Source organism: Cupressus sempervirens, chromosome 10 (genome assembly GCF_028749045.1).
Source record: "Cupressus sempervirens isolate cs-2001-9-10 chromosome 10, ASM2874904v1, whole genome shotgun sequence".
In the NCBI taxonomy this organism is placed as follows: Eukaryota; Viridiplantae; Streptophyta; class Pinopsida; order Cupressales; family Cupressaceae; genus Cupressus; species Cupressus sempervirens.
The window spans coordinates 62,577,319-62,592,263 of NC_143127.1; the positions used below are offsets into that span (position 1 = coordinate 62,577,319).

Genomic DNA, 14,945 nt, shown 5'->3' on the forward strand with positions numbered 1-14,945 from the left:
GACACTGATAATAATGTTGATGACTAGACAGGCTTTATCACAAACATACATACTTTAGTACTTGCCATGCAATACAATCACACTTCTTTGCTATTGAGGAGAGAGAAGCTTGAAGGATAGTGAGAGTTATTGATTTAACTTCGTGAAACTCAGGGTCTTGGGCCTACCCCTAGACATGTGTTCAAATCTTGATTTTTTGCTTCATCATTGGCAAGGAGCTACGATAAGCATATGCTGTCAATTTGATGGCCCCACCATGCTTGGACATACATAAGCCTAAGATTTTAAACCAAAGTTTTTTTTTAAAAAAGAATTATCTTGTAGACCATGGTGACAATCTTAGGAAAAGGTGACGAATGACTAGGAAATAGAAGGGGAACCCATCAACGATGACATAACCCTTAGGTAAGTGACACGCAAAAGCTTTATTTTACGAGGTCGAAACATTAGGTTAATTGCTTAACAGAAGAAGAGGGAGGGATAACTCAATGATGTAAGACCCCTCAACTTAAAACATTAAAAGATAATGACAAAATATGATGCCTTAAGGGTTTCTTGCATGTTACTAGGGTTTTTCTACATTTCTTAGATAACTTTCACCTATTACACAAACCCTAGTTAGAAAGCAACCTATAGGACCACAAACATAATTTTTTCACAAGCGCTGGAAAAAGGTGCCAACACATCAAAAATAACAATTACCTCTTTCCGAGATAACCATACTCAAGCATATCTATAACAATTCCTTTGCTCTCAAAATTGTATTGACAACTTTTTACTAAAATTTATTTTATCAAATATACATCTAATATGTTTAACAAATACATAAACTTACAACATAAATCTTAAATATTATAAATTTTAAAATATTAAATATATTTATATATAATTAAAATATACAATTCATCCATAAACTTCACTAGCCAATTTAGTCATTCAAAGATGACACATCTCAATAGCATATACATGCAACACGTGTGCAATATCAAGTACAACTTCACCTAAAGCATATCATCCAACTATAAAGCATAAAATATTTTAACATTTAAAATACAAACAATACTTCTTAATGATATATTAAACAAAATTCTTTCTCACATCCAAACAAGAAGTCATAATAGAATAATAATAATTAGTATAGATATCTTAAATAAATCTATCTAGAGAAATGTCGATAGATATCCACTACAAAATTATTATAATTTAATGTACTAAACCTAAATTATTTATATTTCTTTCATCTCCATTTATTTAATTTTTTACTAACTTAAACTTTTTATTTTAATTTCTTTTAAAAATGGATGATTTATATCTCCAAATATTATAATTTAAACAAATATTTTATATGATATTTATTAAATTATTTTTAAAAGTATATTTTATTTATAATAAAATTTAAACTTTTGATATGTAGATAGTTGTCAAATTTAATCTCAAAGAATAAAAGTTAGACACTAACATGCTCACACCATCCCACTCCACCTATTCTGCCATTGTCAGCATTAATAATAATAACAACACTCAAAATAATAAATAGAAAAAAAGAAACATAAAATATCGACGGTTCAAGGTGGAAAAATTATATAAAATTGCAGATCATTTCAGGAATCTCGTGCCTGTAATCAGCGCAATTATTTTTCAATCTTTCTCTCGCAAATATTTAAAGATATGCATTTTAATAAATAAATAAAGTACAAGGGCATTTAAATAGAATGCGTTCTTTGACTCCAACTTCTCCTTAGGAACTTAGAAATCTCATTGAGTAGAACACGTTTTCACAATTCTTCATTATTGAGATCCATATCCCATTCACGATCTGTGTCTTCACTGTCAGACAGCCATGAATGGGTCAGTTGGAAACTCCAGGGGAAAAGTTATAACCTGTAAAGGTAAGGTGATGTCTATTGTGATTTTTCACAGTTGAATTATAATCTTACATCTAATTATCAGATTTTCACAATCTATTTGTAAAGCAAGTTCTTTTCTGGATTGTTATGTATTTTTTTTAGCATCAACATTTCAAATTATACTACATGATCCATCATCAGAATGAAAAAGTCTGTGATCCATCATCTAATAAATAGTGGTTTTCTGAAAGCTGCTGTGTGTTGGGCACCTGGGGAAGCTCTGGTAATGGAGGAAATTCAAGTTGCTCCACCACAGCCTCTGGAAGTTCGCATCAGAATCATATGCACCACTCTCTGTCACTCTGATCTCAGTTTTTGGTATACAAAACAGGTTGAAAATCTTTTATCTGATTTGCAATTCTATTCTACTTTTATAGCCTTCTATAAGCTTTACTTTGTTTAGGTGGGTCATCTTGAATCACTTTCATAAAGAGATCATACGGAAGAAAAATAAGGTAGTGTGATTTCAGATGAATTATCTAAACAAATCTAAACTTACAATTTACTATTTAAACATTTGTCATTAGACATCTGTAGTTCTGACTTGGTGGTGTGTTATGACTAGGAGAACAACTATGGACATCCTCGCATTTATGGCCATGAAGCAGCTGGGTATGCCCATTTTTCTTACTCTATGATTTTAGTGGCATTAATATTGGTATACGTGATATTTTTAACAGCAAGTCAAATAGTATTTTTTCATTTTTTTGGCTGAATACGAGACTGAAGCAGAAGGTTTGATTTAAAAGCAATTACAATATAAACAAAAGGTTCATAGAATCATTAAGAGACAATGAAACTAGAGCTAAGAGCCATATAACACCAAATTGGAGTACAAAGTCCACTCCTTTATAGGAGCAGTAAAGTCTAAAAAGCTTAACTTGATCTACTAAAAGAAAGCATGGATCTCGATAGACCAAGTCTTTAAAAAAAACAGAGTATGGAAACTTTATTTGTCACTCCTTAGTCAGAGCGCAAAGAATCTTCTTCTTCGTCCTCCAGCTCTTTGGGTGTCCTTTGGTCTTCTTCTTGGCATCTTCTTCATCCTCTCAAATTGCGATATTACTATGAGGTTCAACTCTCTGATTTTTGTATCAAACTTATTGACACACATTTCATGATTAGTAATTCACAAGAACCTCTCTCATAAGAATGAATGGATACTTTAGTGCCCATTGCATTTGCTGACTAAAATGAAACATTAGAAATTTATATGCTCACTAAAATGAAACATTAGAAATTTATATTGTCAATGACTGATTGAATTTTTATTTAGGAATTAATATTGTCAACAACTGATTGAAATTTTATTGCAGAAGAGTAGAAAGTGTTGGGGAAAATGTGGAGGGTATTGAAGAGGGAGACATGGTGGTACCTGTGTTTAGGGCACATTGCACTGAATGTGTGGATTGTAAATCAACCAAAAGCAATATTTGTATCAACGGTCCAAAAAGCAGAAATGAAGGACTGATGAGAAGTGACAATGGTACAAGATTCAGCATCAATGGGAAGCCTATATACCATTTTTTAGGTGTTTCCAGCTTCTCGGAATACACTGTTGTAGAGGTCCATCAAGTCGTCAAAATAAATCCAATGGCCGCCCCAGACAAAGTTTGTCTTCTTAGCTGTGGGGTTACAACAGGTAAAGATATTACACTGGATGGCTTCTTCAGTTCAATATATTAAGAGTTAGAGCTAATTAAATTGTAATTGTCAAATTAGGGTATCAGGAAATTATGTAGTCAGTCCCTTGCATATATGATTGAAGTAATTGAAGAATTTGTATACCAATATAGTGACTAAAAGATACTTGTAATTAAAGTGTCTATGGAACCAGATTGAGCTATACAAATTGAAACTTTACTATGTTTTTGAAGAACTAATTACCTTGGAGGTTTTGTTAATCAGGATTAGGCGGGGTTTGGAAGGTGGGCAATGTAGAGAAAGGCTCCACCGTGGCTGTCTTTGGTTTAGGAACTGTTGGCATGGCTGTAATTTACTTTTCTCTTCATCAAGTGGCAACAACAAAGGATGTGGCTCAGAGGGTTCATAGCTAATTCAACATTTTTTTTCCTGTCTGACACGTAAAATTGCAGGTTGCAGAAGGTGCAAGAATCAGAGGTGTATCTAGAATCATTGGTGTTGATGTGAACCCTAAAAAGTTTGAAATTGGTAAATTGAATGTGAATTTGAACTTTTTTCACTATTACTTTGCATTAAATGTGTCTTTGGGAAAACAATTTATGCACTCAAGTTGATAACATAATTTTGCATCTTACATTTTTTTTTTCAGCTGAAATTGAATTTCCAGTGCATGATAGTATAATATTGATTTTCAGTGCATGATAGTATAATTAATCTGGGGCACGATCCTAATGTTTTTTTAATGTCAGAGGCCATACACTCAGCAAGACTTGATCTCTGATAGATTCTTTGTGAGCCATCCAATGATTCTACCATTTTTTTAACAAATAACAATCAGATCCACTTCAATGGTGATACAGTTCCATTTTCTAATCAGTCTCTGACCAGGTGTAGTGTATTTGTTTCGCTTAGAAATGCCTGAAATGTCTTTTAGGTTTCCAAGTAATGAATCCAATCCCATTGAGTCTGGTCTTTAATTGCAAACATTATCCATCATGATAGGCTCTTGCTAACCAAATTTACCTTGCCGATACCAAGTGTCTAGGCTTAATAAGAACAGAATTGAGGGATTGAATTTTCACCTTTAGTGCTTCAACTCTATTTATTCGAATAGCCCTTTCAATTTCCTCATGTTTGGTAACAAACCATTCAGCTTATCTTTTCTGGGCACTTGTTGCAAACTCAAGAAGATGTTTAAGTTGTTTGACTATTCATCATGTTGCATAGATATCTGCCAAGATCAAGAACTTTCTTCCATGTTCAGGTTTTACCAAAAATTTCAAAGATAAACAAGCAAACTAAAGAAAAACAGAACACAATTTCAGATAAATCAACTAAAATGTTTACATGTAACAATCTGAAAGATCTGAGACAAGAAGCAAACTTATCTATTCTGTTCCCCGTTGGCAGGAAGGAAATTTGGCGTTACGGACTTTGTGAACCCTAAAGAAAATGAAAAGCCAATTCACCAGGTTTTTCTTCTTCAATCCTCCAATTTCTAACAAAGGAGTGTGATGAGGATGAGCTAAATTTGAATATATATATTTATCACAGGTGATCAAAGACATGAGTGGAAGTGGGGTAGATTATAGCTTTGATTGCACAGGAAACAGCTCTGTCATTGTTGAAGCCTTCAAAAGCACTCGTAATGTAAGATCTCATGCATTGTTTTATAAAAGTGTAGTCAAGATAGGCTTGATGTCATTATATTGTATTGTGATTAACAAAGGGTATTTTACAGGGATGGGGTACAACAGTGGTTTTAGGAGTGGGTATGACAGAGGTACCCATAAATATTGCTGAATTGGTGCATGGTAAGACAATAAAAGGGTCATTATTTGGAGGAATGAAGGCAAAAACAGATCTTCCCCTACTGGTAGACATGTACATGAAAAAGGTTTTCCTGGATCTTCTGAACTTGCATTTTAAGTCTGAATGTATATTCATACAAATAGGTTGCTTCAAAGTTTACCCTCTCATTTCTGACATTAACTTATGTAGATGTACTGCATAAGCTAATGCTAGTAGTTCGACGAACTATATGACTTTCTGGTTATACTTTACTTTCATGGTTTATAGTTTGTCAAATTTACTATTTATAGTTAATAAGGTGGGGCTTTTGATATTTAAAAAGAGAATAGGGTGATGTGCTGTTTATCATTTTTGCTGTTTTCTACTGACAAAAGCTCTGCCTTTTGTTGTACTATTGGATGAGCCACCAGTTTTTTCTGCTACATAGATGTTCAGATGTTCTATCGTATGATGACTCTGATTGTGTTTTCTGTTGTATCAGGAGCTTCAGCTAGATGATTTTATTACTCATGAAATCTCATTTCCAGAGATCAACAAGGCATTTGAGCTGTTGAAAGAAGGAGAATGTTTGAGATGCATTATGTGGATGGACAGGCCATTGCATTAGCTTTCTCCTTCTACTAACAGAGAAACAACTGGATTTAGTTGATTGAAAATATATATTTATGCTTGAGGCTATGATTCAACCATCTTAAAGGCAAGATGTTTTGTACTTCAGTATAGAGTGTTTTTCTTTGGAGATGTTATGTTTCCATTTTCAGCTTGAGTGTCATTCATAACTTTGTTGTCAAATTAGGCTTGATTTGCGTGCTGCTTATTTTTAAGCTTAGTCACCTGTATGTATGTGACATTGTTAAATAAAACATTTTTATTAAATTGATCTCTTACCTTTAGGTGGTATTTGGTGCTCTTTCATTTGTACCCTTCATCTTCGCATTTATATTTTGGAATCTTTGTAATGATTTCAATCTTGAAAGCAAGAACAATGTAAGAGCTTAACGATTACAACATGTTACTATTGAAATGATTAATTTAATTAGACCATCACAACATATAACTATTGAAATGATTAATTTAATCAGGCCAAAGCTATTTTCCTTATTTGCAGACAATAATTATTTTGGAGGAGGGCTCGACATCTTGATTCATTTTGGCAAACAATAGAGAGGCTTCTTTTGAAGCGATGCAACACATGTGAATCTTATATAGTTCTACCCCTAACTTTTAATTCTGGCAACACTTTTTTGATATTTATAATTCATCAAGTTCAAATTTTAATTAAAGTTCTAACAGTGCAGCAATCAACAACAACAATGAGATGCTATCGGGGAGAGCCACAGGCCCTCTTGAGACCCAAGGATGGAAGGACGTGGTCCTAGTAGGGAAATTGACTCAAGTCCCCCCAGAAGTCCCCAAGGTAATCAATGGTGCGGAGGGGTTGGAGATTGTTATTCCAAATAGCTTGGTTGATAGTGTCTACCAACCTAAAGTTGTGCCTAGTGGGTTGGTTTGTGGCCTTCCGCCCATTGATTGAGATGGTTAGGAAGTGGATAAGCCAGAAGTGGAAGGTGAAAGGGAGTGTGGTTGTTTTGATGATGTCTGGGGGGCTCTTCTACTTCAAGTTTATGGCAGCGGAAGATATGACAATGGTTTTGGTTGGGTCATGGTACTATGGTAAGCATAGCTTGACGGTGGCTAAAAGACACCCTGATTTGGACCCGGCAAAAGAGTTGAATAGGCTGGCTCCTGTCTGGATCAGACTCTTGGGCTTCCCTTTGGAGTTTTGGGATGAAAGGGCCCTTAAGTCTATTAGGAAATCCTTTGGATACTTTGTTGTTGCAGATGTGGTAACCCTTCAAGTCCAGGTTGGTTTTCACGAGGTTTAGTGTGAATGGTGCTACACTACCTAGACCCATCGTGTTGAGCTCTAAGTGGGGGAAGAAGGTTCAACCTATTGTTTATGAAAATGTGGGGCTATTCTACTAGAATTGTTCAATGTTTGGGCATTGAGGAAGAGGTTGGTGGGAAGGTGATTAAGGAAGCAGTTACTCTAGAGGTTCCAATTAAGGGAAACAAGGAGGTGAATATGTTGCCTTCTGATGGGGAGAAACTAAGAGCAGTGGAGCTAGCTATGCTCTCAAAGAAGATCTTGGAGTTAGGAGATTCTTCAGGAGTGGTGGAGGAAGGTGAGCTTGTAGACATTAATGGGGGTGATCCTTTCCCCTTTTTGCAAGGAATCAAGGATCTTCTAAAAACTCCAATGATGAATATCATGATTGAGGAGGTGTGTAGGGGTTTGGAGGTAAAATATTAAGAAATTCTAGAAGTCAAGGGGAATGATTTGGAGGATAAAGAGGTGGCCTTTGTGCTTAGTTGGAGTGATGAATGTCCCCTGGATACCAAGTTGTTGGAAAAATCCACTACCTCTACTTCCCTTCTAGGGCAAGAGGAGTGAAAATGGCAAACTCAAAGAAGATAGACTAGAGTTTCAAAGAAACCTAAGGAGGAGGGGGAGGAGATGAAGCTAGATGTGGAGAAGACGGTGAAGCAAAAGAAAAGGATGAAGTAGATGGCAAGGGAGGTAGCTAGTGGTAGGCAACCTACCTTGGAGTCTATGGCCAAGGGTAGAAAATGATTATTCTATCATGGAATATGAGGGGATTGAACAACCCCTAGAAGAAGTTTGCACTCAAGCAATGACTATCTAATACAAGGATAGATATCCTTCTGATTTAGGAATTCAAAATGACCATGGATAACCTGGATAGTATTGTGGGTTATATTTGGTCAGGGGCTAAATGTTGTTATAGTGAAGCAAAGGGAGCATTTGGAAGTGTGGCCACCTTTTGGAACCCTAGTGTTGGTAAAGGGAATTTCATCCATAGTTCTAAATACTACCTCATCACTAAACACAAGAAAGATGAGGAGATCTAGAATGTCATTAATGTGTATGCCCCAAATTCAAGGCAAGGACAATGTCAGCTCTGGGAGGAGTTGTCTAGCTTCCTGTCCCATTCTAGGAACTTTTTCTATATGGGAGATTTTAATTCCCCATTAAACCCTCTGAGATGGCTGGAGGAGCGGTGGATTTTATTGATAGTATGAAGGATTTGGTTGAGTCCATAAACAAAAATGACTTGATGGATTTGGATATGAGAGGTGTCAAGTTTACTTGGTCAAATAATAGGAAGGGGGCTGACCTCATTCAAGTCAAACTAGATAGACTCCTGTCTCGGCTGGCTAGAATGGGTTGACTTCTTCCACTCTCACGAAATTATCCAATACGGTCTCTGATCATGCCCCCATCATTTTTAATTGGAAAGAGGAGACACAGGGGGGCCCAAGACCTTTTAGATATGAAATTATGTGGCAGTCTCATCCAGACTTTAGAACTCGTGTTGAGGAGTGGTGGAGTATAACTATTGAGGGAACTGCTATGTTCAGGCTCTTAGCTAAACTTGACAATGTGAGAAGGAATGTTCAACCTTGGCAAAACAGATACTTTGGAGATATTTTTAAGACCAAGAAGGAGGTGGAAGAGAAAATGGAGGAGCTCTAAAAGGTGATGGGGGAGGGCTTGGCTTCTGAAGACATGATTCTTGAAGAGGAAAATAGTAGGAAGGTGTGGAAGGATACAATGAACAGAGAGGAAACATTGTAGAAGAAAAGATCAAGAATATTATGGCATTCTTTCATAGATCGGCCTCTAACCATAAAAGGAGAAACATTATTGACTCAGTGATGAATGATCATAATATAAAGTTAACAAAAACAGAGGAGATTGGTAGTTGGGCTAGTAGTTACTTCAAAAATTCTTATAAGGAGGACCATAGGGCCTTTAATAGGGAGGATAGGTAGTGGTTGATTGACTCCATGCCTAATGTGATCTCACGGAGGAGAATGAGAAGCTTGCACAAGTGGTCATTGAGTAGGAAGTGTGTAGAGCTATCTTCTCCATGAAAGCCTACAAGTCTCTGGGCCTGTTGCCCCACTTTTTAGTCCCGTAGTAATTTGGAAAAGTAGATGTTTCGTCATATTTGGTCTTGTCAAGTCAATAAGTCTTTCCTCTTTAGGTGATGATTGTCTCCATCGGGTTTCCATCTTTCCCCCTTCTCGCACATTGTATAGCCGGGTGGGTTTTCCTCATGGTCATAGTTCATTTGGGTAGTCTAGATCCTTACTCGATGGAGATTCTCAAAGGATACTACTCCAGACAAATTTACTTGCAGATTATACGAACTGAATATGAAGAAAGATGAAGGGGCGAAAATTTCAGTTTTGCCTTCTCCTTTTGTGGACTTTCGCACCTTGAAGGTAAAATTCCACAATGAGTTTTAAATACGATTTGCAGATTTCAAGATAGAAAGGTGAGTGAAGTTATAGACAAGTCAGTTGATTATCATCATATTCTAGCACGGGAATCATTTAGAAATTGCCAAAGTGATCAGAAAAGGCATTAGCGGAAAACTCGAAACTGACTTCTCCTCCTACGAACTTTCATAGTCAGAAGGTGAAACTCCGCCAGAAATGTAAATGCAGTCTACAAGATGAATTCAGAAAGAAGAGTTATCTTTTTCTTAAGATCATCTAAAGTTCGGGATTTTTCAATGGCGTGAATGATTTAAAACCTGTTGAGATGATTAAAAGGAATATTTGCAAAAAACTGAAAAATAGCTTCTCCTTTTTACAAGCTTTCGCACCAAGAAGTCAATTTTTCGAACAGGCATAACTAAAGAAAGTAAAGGAAGTCAGTGGACCCCACTTCTATTGGCAAAGTACTTTTTCTATTTTTCGAAGGCTTAAAGCGCAATAGTTAAGACAGAAAAGACTAAATGGAGGCTTCGCAGAAAATTGGAAATTGCCTTCTCCTTTGCGGAGTTTCTACCTTCAGAGGTGATTTTCCACATTGTCCAGAAAATTAATCTTGCAGGCTTGGTTATGTAACAAATTAATCACAAGAAGCCTAAAGAATACAAGGGAAGTGAATACTCACATCTGAAAAGGAGTCTAAATGCAGAATCGAGCTGAGTGGATTTCACCCTAGGGAGTACTTCGTTTTGGTTTTTTCGAAACAGGGTTAAAATGGGAAAGTAAGTCAGTAATAAAGGAAGTTACCGTTAAGCCAACAAAAAAGTGAAAATACATGGAGGAACCCGTTATAACCATTAGTCTAACGGATTGATCATTTATTTCGCTTGTGTGGTGCGGATCCTAAAAACCTAATGGGTAAATTGAGGTTTCTACATACAGAACAGTATAACCGATTTTCAAATTACCATTTTCTTGCTTTGAATCGTTACGCTGTTGAATTGAACATTGCTAATATAGTACTTGCAAAGCTATTTCTCACCATCATTTACATTCTCAAGTTTCATAGTCTACATCTGTTTGATTAAATGGCTCGTTTCTCTGGATTTGATGGTTTGGGTGGAGTCCGATCAACATGGCAGAACATCACAAATACTTCACTCTGCTTTTATGATATTCTAGATTTTTGGAGAAGGATAAGGACTAAACCAATTCATCCTATTACTGAGAAGCTCCGCGGGAGTGGACTAGTGGAGGCAGTTGGATTTCCTATTGCATTTCAAGCTCAGGAGTTGATTGTAGAGTGTATCAATCATTACAATCCAGACACTAAGCAGATTTTGTTGGCTGATCAGAGTGTTTTAATTTTATTTGATAGGCAAGCAGTGGTGAACTGTTTGCGAATCCTAGAACGTGAGGAGTTCTCCACACTGACAGTTGGAGGAGCCATATCAGAATTCTCTTTGAAAAAGATGGTATGGAGGAAAGAAATCATGAAGTCTTGGTTCCAGAAACCGAGGGGAGTCAAGAGTAAGGTCCCTAAAACCCTTTTTGGCACTGATCTCAAGCCAGAGATTGTGGATATTATGGTTCTTTTGCATCGACTCAAAGGTGAGGCAGATGCCTTTAATTTTGTAGAGCAATATTTCTTCTTGGTGCAAATTATTTGCTCGGATTCGCAGTATATTGACTGGGCATTTGAGGTCAGTGAGCAATTATCTAGGGCTCTCAGTGTAGCCAAGTTTTATAATTCATTTTATATGTCTTCCTTCCTGATATATATGTTGGCTTCCTTACAGCTATGGCCAGGCCTCCCTAGAATTGAGGATGCGCCAGAAAATGTTAAAAGTTATGAATTTTATCCGTGCTTGCAGCTACAAAACAGCTATACAAATTTTATCAGAGTTAATGATGCATTCACTATGAGAATTTGCAGGGAACTCCAAGGGTGTCCGGAGCGGAGATTCAGCCCAGAAGCAATGGCGGTAATCAGTCAGTTTGGTTTCTTTTTTATACAATTCTCATCCTTCTCCTATTTGTGTCTTACAACATTCGATGGTTTTCCCTTGAAGATGCCCAGATACCCGGATGACATGATTGTGTTGATGGAGATCGTGAGACAGGCTCTCCAGGTGAACGCGTTAAGTGCCGGACTGCGAAAGAAGGGATATGAATTCCCTATGAAGGTTGGAGCTTATAGTTGTGAATCCAGGTCAGATGCTAAGAACATGGTGAAAGCGTTTGAAGGAAGGTTCAAATTACAAGAGTATGAAGTTTTGAGACCCATGTTTGACCCGAATGGGTATGCTCGAGATGTGCTTCAGATTGGAGGCACGATCAAACATATCACCACCATAGAAGACTACTGGGCAAATTGTAAAGATGAGCTGGAGAGTAGAGATCGTGCCTTTGCTAGATTCACGGTGGATCAAGTAAGAACTTATGGTATCAATTTGGATGTAGAAGGGCTAGAGGATGATGACCAGAATATGTATAGCAATACATATTTAACAAGGTTGAGAAATGTCCCAGTTAGTTCAGAGCCCTACACTAATATAGATGAAGATCTCGATGTTATGGTGGCTAGGATCGTCAAAAGAACAAGAAAATGGGTAGAGTGGATAGCCAAGAAGGGCCGAAGTAAGGGAAAAGCTTCTCAGCAATCTCCAGCCACTACCAATCCCACTTCTTCTCATAGTGCCACACCCAATGTATCAATATCAGCCACTCGAGGACCAGCTATGCCCGCAGGAGGAGGAGATCAACCACCTGAGAAGAACATTCCCATATCTCTGACATGTCAAGGTGGCTCTCTGCCAGTTATTGGGACCCAATCTACTGCTGAAGAAAAAGAGACTGATAAGGGAAAAGATAGTGGTGCTCCTCCAATCTTCATTCCTCACGTTTCCCCATCACCATCTCCATAGAATACACCTGTCCCTTCTCCTCACACTACTCCACTTCCATCTCCTCATCATAGTCCTATTCTATTTGAGAAGACTCCCATTTTTCAGCCACCTGGTTCTCCACTTCAGGTAGTAGAGATTGGAGATGGAGACTCTAGTAGCAGTGAATCCACTGAATTGGACAAGGCTGAAGGAGGAACACAAGAGGAGGAGAAAGCTCCAAGCTCATCTAGACTTCTTTCTCGAGATTCAAAGAATCCTTTCTCCACTGAAACAATGGTGAAGACTCCAGTGAAGAAGAAGATGTTTAGCATCGAATCATTAGGAGTAGCTTCTAAGGTAATTAGAACAGAGTCCTGGCTTGAAGACTCACTAGAAAGAAAAAGGAAAAGGAAAGATGAACATGTTCCTACAAAGGACATCATATCTCAGGCAGTTCACTCTGGTTCTACCATGGTGAAGGTCAAGAAGCAGAAAACTTAGTCAATTCTGGGGCAAGATCCAGAAACAGGACATCTGACCATGGAGATTGACTCCTGGAGATTTTACTCTGCATTCTATTGATCTTGGAGAAGCCAGGCACGATGCAAAGGTGGGCCTATGGAGATCGGGTAATGAGATCATAGAAAATCAATTGGAGGATCTCAAGTTGTCAAAGATCAGAATGAAATTTGAGATAGAAGAGCTTAAGAGGTTCATTAGGCAGTTAGTTGTCCCATTGGCAACTATTATTGGCATACCTACTGCTGAAAATCCCATGGTAGAGGAAGTACAAGCCTTCATCTCCCAGCTGCAAAAAGACCGACATTTTGATCAGATTGGGAAGGAATGGATTGACAAGCTCAATTCGGATGGAGTTATGTTGATTGATCAAATTGGAAATGTTATCATTCAACTAGAGACTGAGAAAGATAACCTCATATCTAATCAACATACTCTGGCCACAGAGAGAGGAAGATGTGAAGAGTGTGTTTCCCTTCTGAAGATGATTATTCAGATGAAGGCGAAAGAAGCAGTTGAAGCGAAGATTCTGAAGAAAGGTAATGAGCCCCTGTTTGAATGGCTTCAAGGTATGCAATTCAAACAGGAGATGATTCAAGAAGCAGGAAAGGGGCTGAAGGAAACGGAAGATAAAGTAAAGAAGACTCAGGACAGAGCTTTCGAGTTGATGAAAGGACTACATTCTAAACCGCAGACTAGTGGTCAAGGAAAGGCTTTGATTGGAATAGAAGTGATGAAAAATAACTTCTCTGTATATTTGAGTAACCTGTCAAGCATCGCTCCTAATAATCAAAACATAATAATAGATTTACAGACATTGAGCGGATGCATACATGTGGCAGCTGAAGAATTAAAAAGTCAGATGAATTTTGTAAAAGAATTAGCTCGAGAGCATTCAAAATGGCTCTTAAGATTCACCAATGTACACGTGTCTAGCAATGATGAGCTAATTCCTATTATAGTTGCTGCTAGGGCATATAGAGTGAAAATGGAAAAGGGGAAGAGGTCAAAATAATGTCTCTTTTTCATTTTCTTTTGATTTTTTAAATGACAAATTAACTTCTTGTCATTTGTCTTCTGAGGAGATGAACCGATTGGTATTCCTATTGTAACGGTCATCTCTCATCTCTATATGTATAGGGCTAAATGATTAATGAAGGGTCGGCAAATTTTTGGTGTGAATCTTGTTACAGAGACAACTGAGTTTTGTGTCATTTCTTTATTGTCCGCTTTCTTCTTTTGTATGTTATATTTCCATAAAGGTTAAGTTGAAGTAATTAAGTGAACATAGTTTCATTTTGTTATTTCATTTTAATGGAACTGGTAAATCAATTAGAGAGTTGAAACTAGTTGTTGGAGATATTTCCATTAAGTGTTTCATTTGTATGCATTCCATCCTGTTTCTTCTTAATCATTGTGATATTCTGTTGTGCGTCGAAAGTCATAAGATTGTGAGGGTTCAAACACAACAAGTATCTGTTAGTTGTTTCATCTGCATAGTTAAGCTTGCATTAATCATGATCGCTTTACTGAGAAATTCATAAGAGTGTGAAGATCACAGCACAACATTTTGCATCTGAATTCCGCCTGAGATTTCACTTGCCTAGGTGGAATTCGATTTTCCTTTGCTGTTCTCCGGTTAAGAACATACCCCGTAGTAGGAATTAGAGATAAAACAAATTCATTGCATATCATTTCAGAAGGGAGTTGTACCTTCCAATTCAGAGGAAACCTATCAATCGCATGATAGATTATCCAACTATTGGCATCTAATTGTTCTTTCAGAATTGGGCATTTGGAGAATTTATTTAAAAGGACAATCTGTTTACCAACAGGGCCCTGATGGTTTCCCCCAGGATTTTTTCCA

General features: G+C 37.2%; 1 protein-coding gene across 1 annotated transcript; it reads left to right on the forward strand.

Annotated features, from left to right (window-relative positions):
- The first annotated feature begins 1,629 nt into the window (after positions 1–1,629).
- On the forward strand, positions 1,630–6,263 carry LOC149532569 (alcohol dehydrogenase-like 1). The gene is made up of 10 exons (XM_089807556.1): positions 1,630–1,889; positions 2,099–2,238; positions 2,473–2,519; positions 3,224–3,549; positions 3,816–3,898; positions 4,004–4,079; positions 4,962–5,023; positions 5,106–5,201; positions 5,293–5,448; positions 5,845–6,263. Exons 1-10 carry the CDS (start codon positions 1,841–1,843, stop codon positions 5,968–5,970), a joined length of 1,161 nt encoding a protein of 386 aa, XP_089663682.1. The 5' UTR covers positions 1,630–1,840; the 3' UTR covers positions 5,971–6,263.
- The last annotated feature ends 8,682 nt before the right edge of the window (positions 6,264–14,945 follow it).

Excerpts from the sequence above, each read along its gene's own strand:
- LOC149532569 (XM_089807556.1), top strand. The coding sequence starts at position 1,841 with ATGAATGGGTCAGTTGGAAACTCCAGGGGAAAAGTTATAACCTGTAAA. Across the intron at positions 2,520-3,223 it reads TATGGCCATGAAGCAGCTGG|AAGAGTAGAAAGTGTTGGGG; the intron begins GTATGCCCATTT and ends ATTTTATTGCAG. Across the intron at positions 4,080-4,961 it reads CCCTAAAAAGTTTGAAATTG|GAAGGAAATTTGGCGTTACG; the intron begins GTAAATTGAATG and ends CCCCGTTGGCAG.